Source organism: Nuphar pumila, chromosome 6, assembly GCF_984573655.1.
Source record: "Nuphar pumila chromosome 6, dmNupPumi1.hap1.1, whole genome shotgun sequence".
Lineage (NCBI taxonomy): Eukaryota > Viridiplantae > Streptophyta > Magnoliopsida > Nymphaeales > Nymphaeaceae > Nuphar > Nuphar pumila.
This window is the reverse complement of record NC_143254.1, coordinates 133,669,081-133,683,819: the sequence shown is the minus strand read 5'-3', so window position 1 is coordinate 133,683,819 and position 14,739 is coordinate 133,669,081. Positions and strand designations below refer to the sequence as shown.

At 36.4% G+C, this 14,739-nt stretch overlaps 1 protein-coding gene and 1 non-coding gene across 3 annotated transcripts in view; both read right to left on the bottom strand.

Annotated features, from left to right (window-relative positions):
- The window catches only part of LOC149836342 (uncharacterized), a 36,119-nt gene extending 23,196 nt beyond the window's left edge, over window positions 1-12,923 (bottom strand). For both annotated transcript variants that reach the window (XM_090009146.1, XM_090009148.1), the window contains exon 1: window positions 12,619-12,923. In XM_090009146.1, coding sequence (XP_089865272.1) covers window positions 12,619-12,807 — 189 coding nt within the window. In that variant the 5' untranslated portion in view covers window positions 12,808-12,923. The remainder of the gene's footprint in view (window positions 1-12,618) is intronic.
- Window positions 1,647-1,718, bottom strand: TRNAR-UCU (transfer RNA arginine (anticodon UCU)). The gene has a single exon. It is a non-coding gene; the product is annotated as a tRNA-Arg (tRNA).
- Window positions 12,924-14,739: the final 1,816 nt, after the last annotated feature.

Below are 14,739 nucleotides of genomic sequence, written 5' to 3'. Positions count from 1 at the left end.
ATCACAGTGATTTTGGGTTCTGGTTCTAGGATTGTGACTTGCACATAACCCCAAAGACCTTTCCTTTTTATGTGAGCCTCCATGTTTTCAGCCCAAACGTGATAGTTAGAGCCATTGAGTTTAAATCCAAGAGAGAAGTGAGACTTTTTTTTCACCCATTCGAGAGAAAAGATGAAAGAAGAAATACGTACCACAATAAGATTTTTAACTCTTGTCGAAAAACCCTTCTAAAATATTGAAGGAAGAGAAGCCCCCACACCAATCTCCAAGAAGCCAAAGGTACATTTTTCGAGGCACCCAAAAAACGAAGTCACATGATCTCCAATCTTTAACCAAGCTTTGATACCATGTAAAGTTGTCTTCAATGAGACAATACACATACAAGCACTAAAACCTCACAAGAGATGTGCACAAAGGCACTCAACGAACACTTGAACCAATATGCACAAAGGCATAAAACAACGCGAACATGCACAAAGGCCACAATATATTAGAAAAGAGGGAAAGCTTGAGGAAATACAAGGGGAAGTCCTCTATTTATACATTACAAGAGGAGCCACCTAGGGGGGCTCCCAAACGAGTCGTTGGGAGCCCCCAACGGTCACATTTATGACCGTTGGGGGCTCCCCAACGACTCTTCGGGGAGCCTTCCCTAGGTGGCACAACCTATGAAAAAGAAAAAGAAAAGAAAAAAGGAAAAATAAAAGAATTAAAAAAAATACAATCATATTCCAAGTGGAATATGCATAAAATAGAAAATTACAGAAATACCCTTTTTGGGTAATTATGAGAATATATATATATATATATAGAGAGAGAGAGAGATGTATACATATATACATAGTATATATGTATATGTATCTCTCTCTATATATATACGAATATATATACGTACATTTAACAAGATTAAGGATTTCAGAGGTTGGGTTCTAAAGCAACGAGAATCAGATTTTTTTTACAAAGGTTCGCATTGGATTTTAGGGAAAAATTTGGTTTTATTTATAGATGTTCACGTTGGGTTTTAAAGCAACGAGAATCAATTTTTTTTTACAGAGGTTCATATTGGATTTTAGGAAAATATCTGGTTATATATATATATATATATATAATTTTTTATATTTTTGCCGCACCCAAGTTTTTTGAAAGTGCCGCACCCCCACACCCGCACCCGCACCCATGTGACAGCTTATAAGTAGGACTAGGAAATGAGATGAGTAGTTTGTTACTCAATTCAGCTTGGCTGGTTCAGGCTGATAAAATAGGCTTGGCATTGGCGAGCTGAGCTACAAGCTACACATGAAGTTTACAGAACAGAGCATGAACAGAGGTGCTCAGCTTAGCTCGTGTGTGTGGTTGGTTGGAGTATATGGCTTTGAAACAAGTGGCCAATTGTCCCATTCTTGATGTTATCAACATATGATAATCCGTCACTAACCTCCCTCTTCCCGCGAAGAAATCTTGGGCTGATATCGTGGAGGAAGGCTTCGCCTCTGCTCCCTCTCAGGTTCAGAGCCTTAGAATCGTTAAGGAAGATAGTGAGTCTCTTAGTACGACAGAAATTGTTGAGAAAAGAAATGGCTCTGATTCGAATCATTCCAAATATGTTTCTTGGAATAGCAATCCAAACAAAATAGATGTAAATAAATTGCGTCCAATAGGATTTGAACCTATACCAAAGGTTTAGAAGACCTTTGTCATATCCATTAGACAATGGACGCTTCTCATTCTGATTCTCTTATTTCTTATTCCTCCTTTCCATTCCCTGTTTGGAGAAAAACAGAAACAATCAGATTGTATGCGTCCGAGGGAATAAAGACGCATATTCAAATCAATAACGGATGTATTATGATTCATATCGAGAAGCGAACGAGTGTGAACTTGACCTTATCAAACAAAGTGTTTACTCCGCTTACTGGTGTTGTAATACAGGTGTAAGAACTCAAGCATAGGAAAATGTAGCTTTCGACGCTGATGTAGTATTGTCACATATGTTTTTCTAAGACGCTACACTCACAGTTACAGCTTGCGATGTTGAGAAGTGTAATATGCTAATGTACCATATGTATTACTATTTGTATGTGCTCTTTTGTGCTACCCTCTCAATGTTGTACATGTATTATTTAATGAGGGGTATTTTTGTATTTGTATAGGTGGATAGAGGGTCAACAATTTTTGTCTTCTAGTGAAACCAAAAAGGGGGTTGCCCTTTTATGTAGTGTAGCTCTTTATTCCAAAGCTAATGAAGTTTCTCTTCTCATCTTCTTTGTTATCTCTTTCATGGTTGAAACTCTATTGCTTTGATATGGCATCAGAGTCATACCCAACCCTAGAGAGAGGTATTTGGTGATCATTTGGAAGGAAAGAGGAAGAAGAAACTCCATTCCGGTGCATCGGGCATGTCTCTTGTTTTGTGAGCCCCAAGAAGGACGTTTGTACATTTGTTGCAGTTTGGTTCGATTGAGTTGGGGATTTGGTAGATCTTGATTTTAGATGATTTATAAATCAAGAATCATTCTGATCGGAGGTATACTCGATTTTATATGGAATTTTTTCTGATTTTATGAATAGTGACGTGAATAGTGACCAGATTTGGATTTCTGGCTGTTCTGATCTGATCAATAGTTTTCGGTGGCCTTAGTTTGATGGAGATGTAAATCATAGGATAAAGGTTGGGTGGATGAAATGGAAAAGTGCTACTGGAGTGCTGTGCGATCGTAGAATGCCATTGCGGTTGAAGGGAAAGTTTTATAGGACGACTATTAGACCCGCTTTACTATATGGTACGGAATGTTGGGCTGCCAAGAGACATCATATTCAAAAAATGAGTGTAGCTGAGATGCGGATGCTTAGATGGATGTGTGGAAATACAATAAAAGATAAGATTCGGAACGAAGAGATACGTAAGAAGGTAGGTGTTGCACCCATTGAAAATAAGATGCGAGAGAATCGTTTACGGTGGTTTGGACATATTCGGCGAAGGCCTAATGATGCTCCAGTTAGAAGGTTGGAGAAATGGGAAAATATATTAGTTAAAAGAGGTCGGGGTAGGCCTAGGAAGACTTGGATGGAGATGATAGGAAAGGATATGAATGCTTTGAACCTCACCGAGGACATGGCGTTGGATAGAAATGATTGGAGGAAAAGGATTCATGTGGAAGACCCAAAATGAATTTCTTTTTTGGTTCATATCGCTGACCCCAATTGTTTTGGGATGAAGGCGTAGTTGTTGTTGTTGTTGTTGTTGTTTTAGTTTAATGCAATCTAGTCATTTTTATGTGGGGAAACTTTTAGAAGTGTTGTTTTGACTCATTTTGGTGGTGTGCTTGAGATTTGATGGTTCTTTGGGTACGCATATGAGACGTTACCTGCATGTGATTGTCGATTTTCATTTTGGTGGATGATGGCCATTTCAAAGTGTGATAAATGTAGTGAATGTGTGGAATGTAAGAATCGGGATGTAGAGGCCAGGGACCAGAAGCAGGTGATAGACTTTCTCATGGCTCTGTGAACTGAATTTGATTGTTCGGTCCTTTCTTCCTACACTGGTCTAGACCTTGGGTGAACTTCTTGCATAAGAGACTAAGCTCAAATAAGAGACTAAGCTCAAGTACTCTTGGCAGTCAAACCTAGGGATGGTAAATGAGCCGAGCATGGGTTGTTCGGGCTCGGCTCGTTAAGGGCACACCTAGCTCGAGCTCGCTCATGAGCTCGTCACAAGCCAAGCTTGGCGAGCCGATCACGAGTTGGCTCATTTACTTTAAAAAATTAATTTTAGGTGTCTTTTAAGCTTAATAGTTGATAATATATAAAATATATATAATACATATAATATATATAATATATGTATAAAATATATCAAGGTTGTAAGTATCGTATCATTATCAGTATCGGTCAGGCCCAACGTAACACCATATTGCATCGTATCATAAATTAAAAAAAAAAATCAAAAAATAGCAAAAATTTTAAAAAATCATATCACATGAAACAATGATGAATTACACAAAATACAAGCATAAAATCACATATGAAGCATTTATGTCTCTATGAGCCATATAAGACATCATCAAACATCAACTAATATAGAATCATAGATAATATTGCATACATATCTCACAAGAATAATGCAAAATATTAAATATCTTGCAATTAAAAACAAGCCACAAGACTCATACTTTCATACTACGTAAACAAAAATATTATGGCAATAGTTGCACTCGATTTTCAATTGGTTTTCACTTATTACTTGAGTGTGTCATTGCCACGTCGGATCAACTTATGCCATCTTTGTTGGAGGAGTGTGGAGCATGATTTCTACCTTGATATAAATTTTTAATTTTTGAGAATTTTTTTGAAGAGTAGCTTTGTAATTTTACTCATAATAAAGTTTTTTTACCTTAAATAATTTTTTTGAGTGAAAAAATGGTGAAAATGCACTTTTTTACCTTAACTCACTTATTTGGGTAAAAAAACACAGTGAAAATGCACTTCTAATGGCTTTTAAACAAATGGAGAAGTCGGCCCTAAAAAGGTATTTAAAACCCAAAATGAAAAAAAGTAAGTTTCGGCCTTTTTAAAGTGCGTCGAAGGTGTATCGTATGATACACCGATACGGATACGATACACACTCGTATCGCATATCATGTCGTAAAACCCAAAAGTAACGGTATATATTGTATGACACAATATGATACTTACAATTTGAAATATATAATATGTAAAATGAGCCTATACGAGCCAAGACGAGCAGAGCTTGTCATGTTTGTGCTCATCTTATTTACCTAAACGAGTTGGCTCATAGCTCGGCTCGGCGAGCTCAATTTCTAAGTTGATCTTCTCACGAGCCGAGCCGAATGGCGAGCTGCTCGTCTCTTTTGTTAAGAAATATGCATTTATTATATATTGAAGTATACTAAGGTATACTTAGAGGTAATTTTCTTTGTATTTCTTTTGTATTTTCTTTCTCATTGTAATTCTAGGTATACTAAAGTATATTTATTGCGATTTATATTTTAGTATAAAGATAGTTTCTGATAAGTATACATATTGTACATTTTTAATTTTTTAGGGTAGAATAGGGATTTTATTTTTTATTATTAGTCATTATTTAAGATGACTAAATTTTGTAATTTTATTTATTTACTTTTCTTTTTGGTCAAATGAGATTGACCAACTAGCTGTTGGGGTTTGTAACGGCTAGTTTGATGGCTAGTTTAAATAGTCAAACTAGCTCTTGGGATTTGCAATAAGAGCTAGTTTGACTAATCAAACTAGTCGTTAAGACTAGATCTAGTCAAACTAGGCATTATGTCTTCCTTTATATATTGCTTATCCTTTTTTTTTGTATAGGTGAGAGAAGATGGATGCATACTGAGGGCGTTGGCATGAGTGTTGTAGTGAGGTTTTTCTTGTATATTTTTGTATTTATTTTTTATCAATAAAATATTTAACTTTTTATATCTTGTTTTTTCTCTTGTATTTGCATGGCTTATTGTATCTAACCAAATGCATCTTTATAATGCATTTGGATTTTATCTATGTTGTTATGTTTAGTTCTTTGTGTCTCGAGTTCCGTGTCATTTCGTGACATGGTATCAAAGCCAAGAAAAACTTTCTTGGTATTTTGTTTCTTTGGTCTTGGGACTCTTTGGTTCAAGATCATGCTTCATGAAGGAATCATGATCAATGTATGAGATAGGCAACTCAACCAAAATAACCATAAAGATATAAGATATACATACCGGATCAAGATCTCCCTTGAATCCTAAATTGTTATTTGCCTGTAACCGTAGTGGTCCTTATGGATTAAATCTTATAATATTGCAAAATTTATTTCTCTTGCATTGATTTTAATATTGTTTTTCAAATCTTTTTGCTTATTTTTATTGACATTAGTTTGTTTTCATTACAATATTTTTACCTCTTGTTTTTTCACTCTTCCCTTTTATTTGAGTAATTTTGTCTAGACAAGGGATCTTGTTTATCAGTTTTACAACCATGAATGTGGTGAGTTATGTGCACCAATTGTAGTTGATGGTGTTGTTTAAAGCTTTACAACCATGTGTGTGCTGAGATGTGTGCATCTCTTGTGGTTGTAGTTGGGTTTATTGTCAATTTAGATTGTCGATATTGTCGATGCATAGTCACTGGTATGGTTATTGCTGACATTTGCTTTTATCTCGTCTTATGTGTTGATACACTCGGATTTTGAAGATGTTGAGTTAGAGGTCAATGAGGTGATTGGTTGTGGTGACCAAACTACCGTTTTATAAAACCTTGCTGGGGTTTATGAAATCTCTTGTTGTTTCTCATTATGTTAAAATTTGTTGATGCAGGATTTCTAAAATCTTTTCATGTATTTTTGAATCTTTTCCACTGTCCTTTTTCCCTTTTATAAGAAATAGTTATTTATGGAGTCTCCATTAACATACATTATGCATTATAATATGCCTTGTTTGCATAGATTGATATATATTGAATGTATTTATTTCATATTGATATCGTTATTGTTATCGAAACATTTATTGTTATGATCCTTTGAGCTTTTGCATTTCTTTGAGACATTAAAGTCTTGCTCTTATATGATTCTTACTTATTGACAATTTGATATAGTTGTTTAGAATTGTTGATGATTTAAATTTTTGTATGAAATGTCTGTCTAAGCTATTGAAATATTGTTTGAGCATGCTTGCCTCTTGATAGTCTATATTGATATGTGATTATTTTTTGTCTCTAGTGTTTTAATATCTTGTATCTATCTTTGGAAATATGTTGTTTTTGTGGTTATGGATATTTTAGAATCACTGGGATATGAAATTATGTTTAGTAACTCTTTTAAAAGGTCTATTATATCTCTTACATGTATTCAGTTGTTGGTTCTTTTAATTGTTTTTGAATTATTTTTTTAAATAGCTTTTCTCCTTATTGTTTAAATGATTGTACCTTATATTGGATTTTCTCATGTCTTTTGTGTGCTTGATTTCTCATCAATAAAATATTTAACTTTTTATATATTTTTTCTTCTCTTTTATTTGCATGGCTTATTGTATCTAACCAAATGCATCTTTATAATGCATTTGGATTTTATCTATGTTGTTATGTTTATTTTCTTGTGTCTCGGTTTATGTGCCATTTTGTGACATCTTTTCTCAGCCCTAGTCAAACCCCATCAAAGAGTGTGTTAGTTGTGACTTGCAATTTAGGGTAGAGGTCGAGGTCGGTCTAGTGGAGGTAGTGGAGACATGAGCTTCATCCAGCGCCATTACTGTAAAAGTTTTGGGCACACGAAGAATTCTTGCCATGTGCTCAAGAAGAAGAAAGATGGAGTAATGTCCATCTCTACTAAGGAGGAAAGCTTCAAAACTAACACTGGCCCATCGAATGTTAGCAACACAGGTTCTAAAATTGGAGTATCTTCTATGCAAAGTCCTACTGAACTTGGGAGTAGTACTCAACATTAGTTATTGGAGTAGGTGCAACAACAGATTCAACAGCTCCAGTTTCTTCGGCAGTCTACCACTGCCCTCTCTACATTTGGCTCTCCTTCTTCCTCTAGTACTGCTTATGCAGGTATTCTTGGTAGTTCTCATGATTGGTCGATAACTCAGGGGCATCTTGTCATATGACAGCCCATGAGTCCATCCTAACTGATTGTCATCCATGAAGTGGTGCATTTTGCACTGTTGACGGGTTTTCTATGGCAATTTTTAAAGTTGGTAGTGTCTCTTCTAGTTCTTTTTCTGAAAGCAAACTTAATGTCTCTCAAGTTTATCATGTTTCATCCTTAGCCATGAATCTCATTTATGTTGGTCAAATAACCAAATTTAATTGTGATGTTACGTTTTTCCCTATCAATTGTATTGTGCAGGATCAGAATCAGCTACCAGGAAGGAGGATTGGATTTGGCCACAGGAAGGGAAATTTGTACTATCTGGATTGGTTGGATATAAGCAAACACAAGAGATGTGAAGTTAGTTTGGAAGCAGCTAGTCTAGATGAATCCTTTTTGTGGCACCAGAGACTGGGACATATTTTTAGCTCTAGGTTGCAATACTTAGTTACTTCAGGATGCTTAGGAGATTTGAAATTTATTGTTTCTGATCATGCTCAGAATGGTTAAAGTCGTAGATTAGCAAAAGGTCATGCTTTGCTATTTTGTCTAAAAGAGATAATCAAAAAATCTATTTGATCTTAGACACTCATATGTATCGAGACCATTTTCTATCTTGTCTAAGAGTGGTTCATCATATTTTGTTACTTCATATTCACTTAGGTTTACTTCATGAAAAATAGAAATGAACTGTTTGACATTTTCAAGAAATTTTGTGTTATAGTTGAAAATCAATTTTCTATTGTAATTAAAGTTATTCACACCAACTTTGGTTGAGAGTATAAGCAAAGTCCTTATAGTGGTCATATGAGTCACTGGAGCAACGGTCTCAGCAAAATAAATGAAAAATTGTTGGCTATAACCCTAAACTAAAAGCCTTTCCTTATACCTCTCAATTGACCCATTTGCCTTAGTCTTAATTTTGTATACCCACTTGCACCCCACTACATTCTTGTCAGGTGGAAGATTTACAAGATCCCATGCATGCATTCTTTCCAGAGCTCCCAACTCCTCAACCATTGTTTGTTGTCACTCCGCCTTTGAAGTTGCCTCTATGTAGGAATTAAGCTCAACATATGAATGAACTAAAGCAAGAAAAACATGATGTTGATGAAAAAAGATTCATAGGACATAAAATGAGTAGGGAGAACAAACACTCTAAAGCTATGATGTACCTGAGGAGGAGGTGCAGAGGGAGAAGATTGTTGACTTGTATGCTTAGAATCAACTAGAAGTGGATCAAAATTGGTGTCTGAATTTCTTATTTTCTCTTATTCTATCTGATCTAGAAAAGGTATCTCCACCACATTGTCTTGCCTTCTGAAGTAGGATAGACTAAACCTACCACCTTCGCCTTGAGTTATCTCTCCCTGAACTCCTATATTTTTTTCACCTCCTTTGTCTTAGGAAAAGGTATTAAGAAAGATAAATCACTAGTGTCATTTTCCTTAGGTTTAAGTTTACTGAAATAAGGTGCATTCTCATGAAAACCCACATGCCTAGAAATCCATACACTCTTATCCAGAAGATCATAACACATATCCTTTTTTACCATGAGATAATCCCAAGAAGCAACACTTCACAGAGCATGGTGAAAGTTTATCTCTATATCTACTAAGCAGCAGAACAAAGTAAGTACACCCAAAGACTTTTATCATACTATAATTACGCACAGATCCATATAACTTTTGAAATGAAGATATACCTTTAAGAACACTTGATGGCATATGATTGATATGATATATCACCATACAAACAACATATGCTGAAAATTCTTTAGGTACATTCCCATAAAAAAGTAGTGCTCTAGTGGTCTCTAAAATGTGTTTATTTTCCTCTTTGCCACACCATTTTGCTCTGGACTATACATACAGGACTTTTGATGCTCAACTCCTTTGCCCTGCAAAAAAAACTTTCAAACATGCTACCAATATACTCTCCACCAGAGTTAGTATGAATAGCTTTAATTATATTAGGGAATTGATTTTCAATCATAACACAAAATTTCTTAAAATTGTCAAACAGTTCATTTTTATTTCTCATGAAGTAATCCCAAGTAAATATGGCACAATCGTCTATAAAGGTAACAAAATATGATAAACCACCCTTAGACAAAACAAGAGATGGTCCTTCTACTCCTGGGAGTACCCTCCAAAAGGAACATTTCCTCTCCTCAATCATTTTATTTTGAATTAAGAAGATGTAGAAGCGTGTTTCTCTCTACTCTACAAGAACAGTGCATTGTTCCGAGGCGTGAAGTGGGAGGGAGGGGATGTCATAATTAGAGTTTTGGATAAGACGACCTTTTCATTTAATAAGAAAAAGAGGTGTTAAGCTTTTTATCATCCTGGCGCCAAGCTATTTTTCCACAGGACCTCCCCTACAGTAAAATAAAATGGTTGAATAATTTAAAAATTACATCTGAATGTACAAGATCAAATGGATTTTTTTATTCTTTCCCTCACATATCAAATGGCAAAGCATGACTCTTTGTCAATCTATAACTTTCGCAAATCTTAAAATGATCAGAAACAACAAACTTCAAATCTTCTAAGCATCCTGAAGTAACTAAGTATTGCAACCTAGAGCTAGAGATACGTCAGAGTCTCTGGTGCCACGAAAAGGACTCATCTAGACTAGTTGCTCCTAAACCAACTTCACATCACCTTTGTTTGCTCATATCCAGCAAATCCAGATAGTATAGATCGCCTCCTCAGGTATGTCATAGATCTAGAGTGTTTGTTCACCCTACTCGTTTTGTTCCCTATGAATATTTCTCTCATCAACATCATGTTTTTCTTGCTTTAATTCAACCCTATGTTGAGCCTAGTTCCTATGCAGAGGCAACTTCAAAAGAGGAGTGACAATATGCAATGGCTTACAATCCCCTTCCATAAAATTCGTCTCTCAGAATGTACATGGGTTGAGGCATCACAGGGCCCAGTTTGAAATTTTGTGCACCTATGTAAACTAAGAACTTTGGTTGCTTTTTTATTAGAAACAAAGCTTAAGCTCTCTTCCATTCCTGAATTTTCTCAAGTCTTCTCTAGATGGAATCTTATACATAATGTCGATGTTTCACACCCTTCTCGCATTATTTGTTTGTGGGATCACCGTGCTATTTTTGTGGAATGAATTGCTGTAAATTCACAGTCAATTTCTATTTTGGCGGACGATGGAACTAATCAGGTGGTTATCTCTAGCATTCATGGTGCTAACTCATATATAGATTGTCACCTTCTTTGGGATGATCTTTGTCAACATCACCTACCTTTATCTAGGTTGGCGTAAGGTGATTGGAACACCATTCGATATAGCCATGAGAGGTACGGATTTAACACAGTGGACTCGGCAATGCTAGAATTTGATAAACTATTACAAGATTGTGGCTTGCAAGAGCTTCAAAATGACACTAGGCAATTCACTTGGAACAATCGACAAGTGGGACCCAACTTCCATGCAAGCAAAATTGATAGGGATTTTACTTTTGATCTTTGGCTTTCTGCCTTTCCAAACTCTTGGCTTCAATACTTCCATAGCATTGTCTCGGATCACATAGGCTTATGTGTTCACATCCAACAGGAATTGCCTTCTTCGTGTACCAAATATATATATATATATATATATATATATATATATTAATGAGCCAGCTCAAAGTCATCTTGAGCATGCAGACCTTGGCTTGTTTAATTTTATTTATGCTGTCAAATTGTTGCATTTGACCCCGTCTTCAACAGCCACTTTGTTCATATCAGTTTTACAAAAACTTTTACTGATTACATGCAATTTAAAGTTTGAACAGAAACCATTTGACAAAAGAAAAGAACCAAAGTCATGGTCAAACTGGACAAACTACCCCAAGGTCTTCATAATTAACATCAAAAACAAGTTTTCACATGCAAGAATTGATCCCATAGTAATTGCAAATATCATCCTATTGAAAACTACATGTTTCAAATGATGACCTTCGCACCCAATAAGGCACATTTCTAGCAGTTCAAAATACGTTATTTCATGCCTTCTCATTTAAGTTTTCATCTTTTCCCCAGCATCCTCAAGTTTTCTTTCACCTTATTTTGTTGGTTTTATCACAACCATTATTTTCTCATTAATATAAAACAAAATCCCAAGTATCAAGCAACTAACTCTCAACATTGCTACTATACTGCTTCTAACTCTCATGCACAATGCAGTTAGAATAGCGAAACGGGTTATATTCATCAAAATACGCAAAATGATATGTATATGATCTTGATTGTGCATTCTTACAGATTGAACATCCAATAATCGACCGAACAACAAATAGCCACATTCCAACAACAACAATTACATATCATGTCTGCTGAGAATGAACATGGGCACACATTCACACACCACATCTTTGAAGAACTGCCTCGAACTCTTGAGGGGTGTTTGTCCCGGACCTGCCAGACTGGTGTGTCCCACCAAATTACACTGCACAGGATGCAGGCGCGTCCCATGCAGTGCGTATTGTCAGCGCAATTCAAACGCAGTACGCAACGCGCACGGGTTTGTACTGCAATTCAAACACTCCCTTAAGCACAATGGTCATCCATCAACCGATTGAACAACAGGTACTCACATTCCAACAGCAACATTTAGATATGATGATTTTCGTCGAAGTCACAAAGAATTCAGATGGAAATCTCATGCATCCACTTATCCGGAAAAGTATGTTAAACTCGAAATTGCATTGTTGAGTAACGACGCAACTTTCCCATGTATCTCTCCCTTCTGTACAAGTGGGTGCAATCGAAAGCCCTCCTATGCATTTCATGTAAGAGGGTGCTAACTTCTAATAGAATCAACGAGCGCCCATCATCCCCAAATAAAAGAAGAGTGCAAAATCAGCAAGTTTTTCGAAACGATAAAGACCTGTTGTTTTGAATAAGCTTCAATATGCAATATATGGATACAGTTTCTATAATCAGATTATGCATTGAAAGGGGGTAAGAGTGAAATTTTGGCAATGGCGAAGAGAAAAATCGTACTTGGAAGAAGGAAAGGGCCTTCGGGGACAGAGGGGTGAGGATGCCCCAAAAGGCGTTGGGTTCCGATGCTTGGAGCGGCCGAACGGCGAGCCTCCGAGCCGCTTCCTGCAACTTCTTCGCGAGCTCGCGAGCGCTCGGCTTCACCGTAGGGGTCGGGACGGCTTCCTGCCCCACCGAGCCCTGCACCATCTCTCTCTCTCTCTCTCTCTCTCTCTCTCTCTCTCTCTAAACGAACGCTATCTGAAACAGGACACGAGCAAAGCTGGGGAAAAGAAAGAGAGACACGGAGAGAATCCTCGGAACGGAGTTCGAAACCCACCGGCGTTGCGTCTTTTTGCCGCGACAAGGCACAGCCTGGGTCCTCTCCTTGGTGGGAAAGGAGACCTATGGGTTTCGAACCCGTATCCCATGGGAGGGTGGGGGGTGGATGTCCTGTGTCAAGCTGAAGGCCCGGGATCGAATCCCTCTGCCACATGGCAGCTGTTGTTCTGGTAGGGGTCTGCCTAACCCCAGCTTGTCTTCCAAAAAAACAGAAAAACCGTGGTAAGTATCACCACACAAAAAAAGTTTTTAGGTGATTTTTGACCGCCCCTAAAGAATGTATTCATGAAAAAAAATTGCACCTAGAATCATCCACTATCGTCGGACAATTTTAGTGTCTGACTATACATGTTATTATATTTAACTTAGGGTGATATCATTGAACATTTGCCCAACATAAATTGAAACCGTGGTAACAATTGAGGCTTGGTGCAGTCGGGTGGTGTCAGGTGGTAATTAGATGGAACATATTGAAGCATAATACTTCTTGAGTACTTCTCACGAACATAGTGACAGTTTATTTTCATATGCTTAGTATGTATATGAAAGATATTATTGTTGTCAATATAAACTGCACTCTTTTTGTTACAAATACAGCTTAGAAGATTGAGTCATATGAAAACCCATGTCGCTCTATACTCAACTTTGATAGATGAGAAAAACACCTTAGACTACTTCTAGTATCTCCAAGAAAATGAATCACCTACAAAAAATGCAAAAATTGGTGGTTGAGTGACAATCATTTGCATCCCCTCCTCAGTCATCATAATTTGGGTTTGTATTTATAGACACCTCGTTTTTTACCAAGACATTTTGCATACGACAGAATTTATGCTTTCAGCTTATTCTTAAGATAAGGTTAACTTTGAACCTTTTGGGGCCTTCAAAACTAACTTTTTAGATTTTTTAACAAAAGAAAAAATGAAACAAAGAATGTTAGCTTTTTAATGAACAAAAAATCAGATCAATCTGACATCGAAATCAAAAGTTATAGCCAAAACAAGTTGATAGGAGTTGGAGCGTCATCACTATTTTTTCTACTTGCCATCATCAGTAGGATTTTCCTAACGACACATGTGTTTGTAGTAAGTGGTTAGCCGATTTTATGAAGTGTGGTCAGTAATTAGTTGATCCCATGGAGTGTCATACTAATGACAATTGTTGTTTGTCATTAGCACCAAGTGTCATTAGTTGTTTGTCGTCAATATTTTTTGCCTATTTTAAAGAAACGTCTTGTTGACTTGATCCTTCCTACCTTCCTTTCAAACTCAAAATGAAATATTTTGATTCTAAAACCCCTTTATAAAATTCAACCCTTTTTATCTAAGGCAACTCACATTTGATCAATTACAACCCTTTATTTAAAAAATTGCTCAATAGGAGTCGTTCATCTCAAACTGGGTCAGATCCAAGAAGACGAATCCTGAATATGAGAAAAATGTATCCAAATTTGCTATAAAAACTATATATATGAGGCACCTCTTATTCTCGTATATGAAGTTCATGTCCCTAGATATAGCACTACTATGTCAAAATCTCAATATAACTAGACCTAGCCTACCTAACCTAGTCGAACCTACATAGCTTGGCCTAAGACTCAGATCCCTTATCTCACCCATATTTGAAGCTCGTGCTTAGCTGAAGTATTCTTCGTGATCCATCACACTCATCAATAAAGTATAAAGGACTACCTAAGCCCGAGGTGAAATTCAATTTATTCGAATATTTATTTTGTTTATTGATTGCATCTTTATAAGAATTGAATTCCTTATTTGCTTATTTCAACTTTTTCAGTCTTTG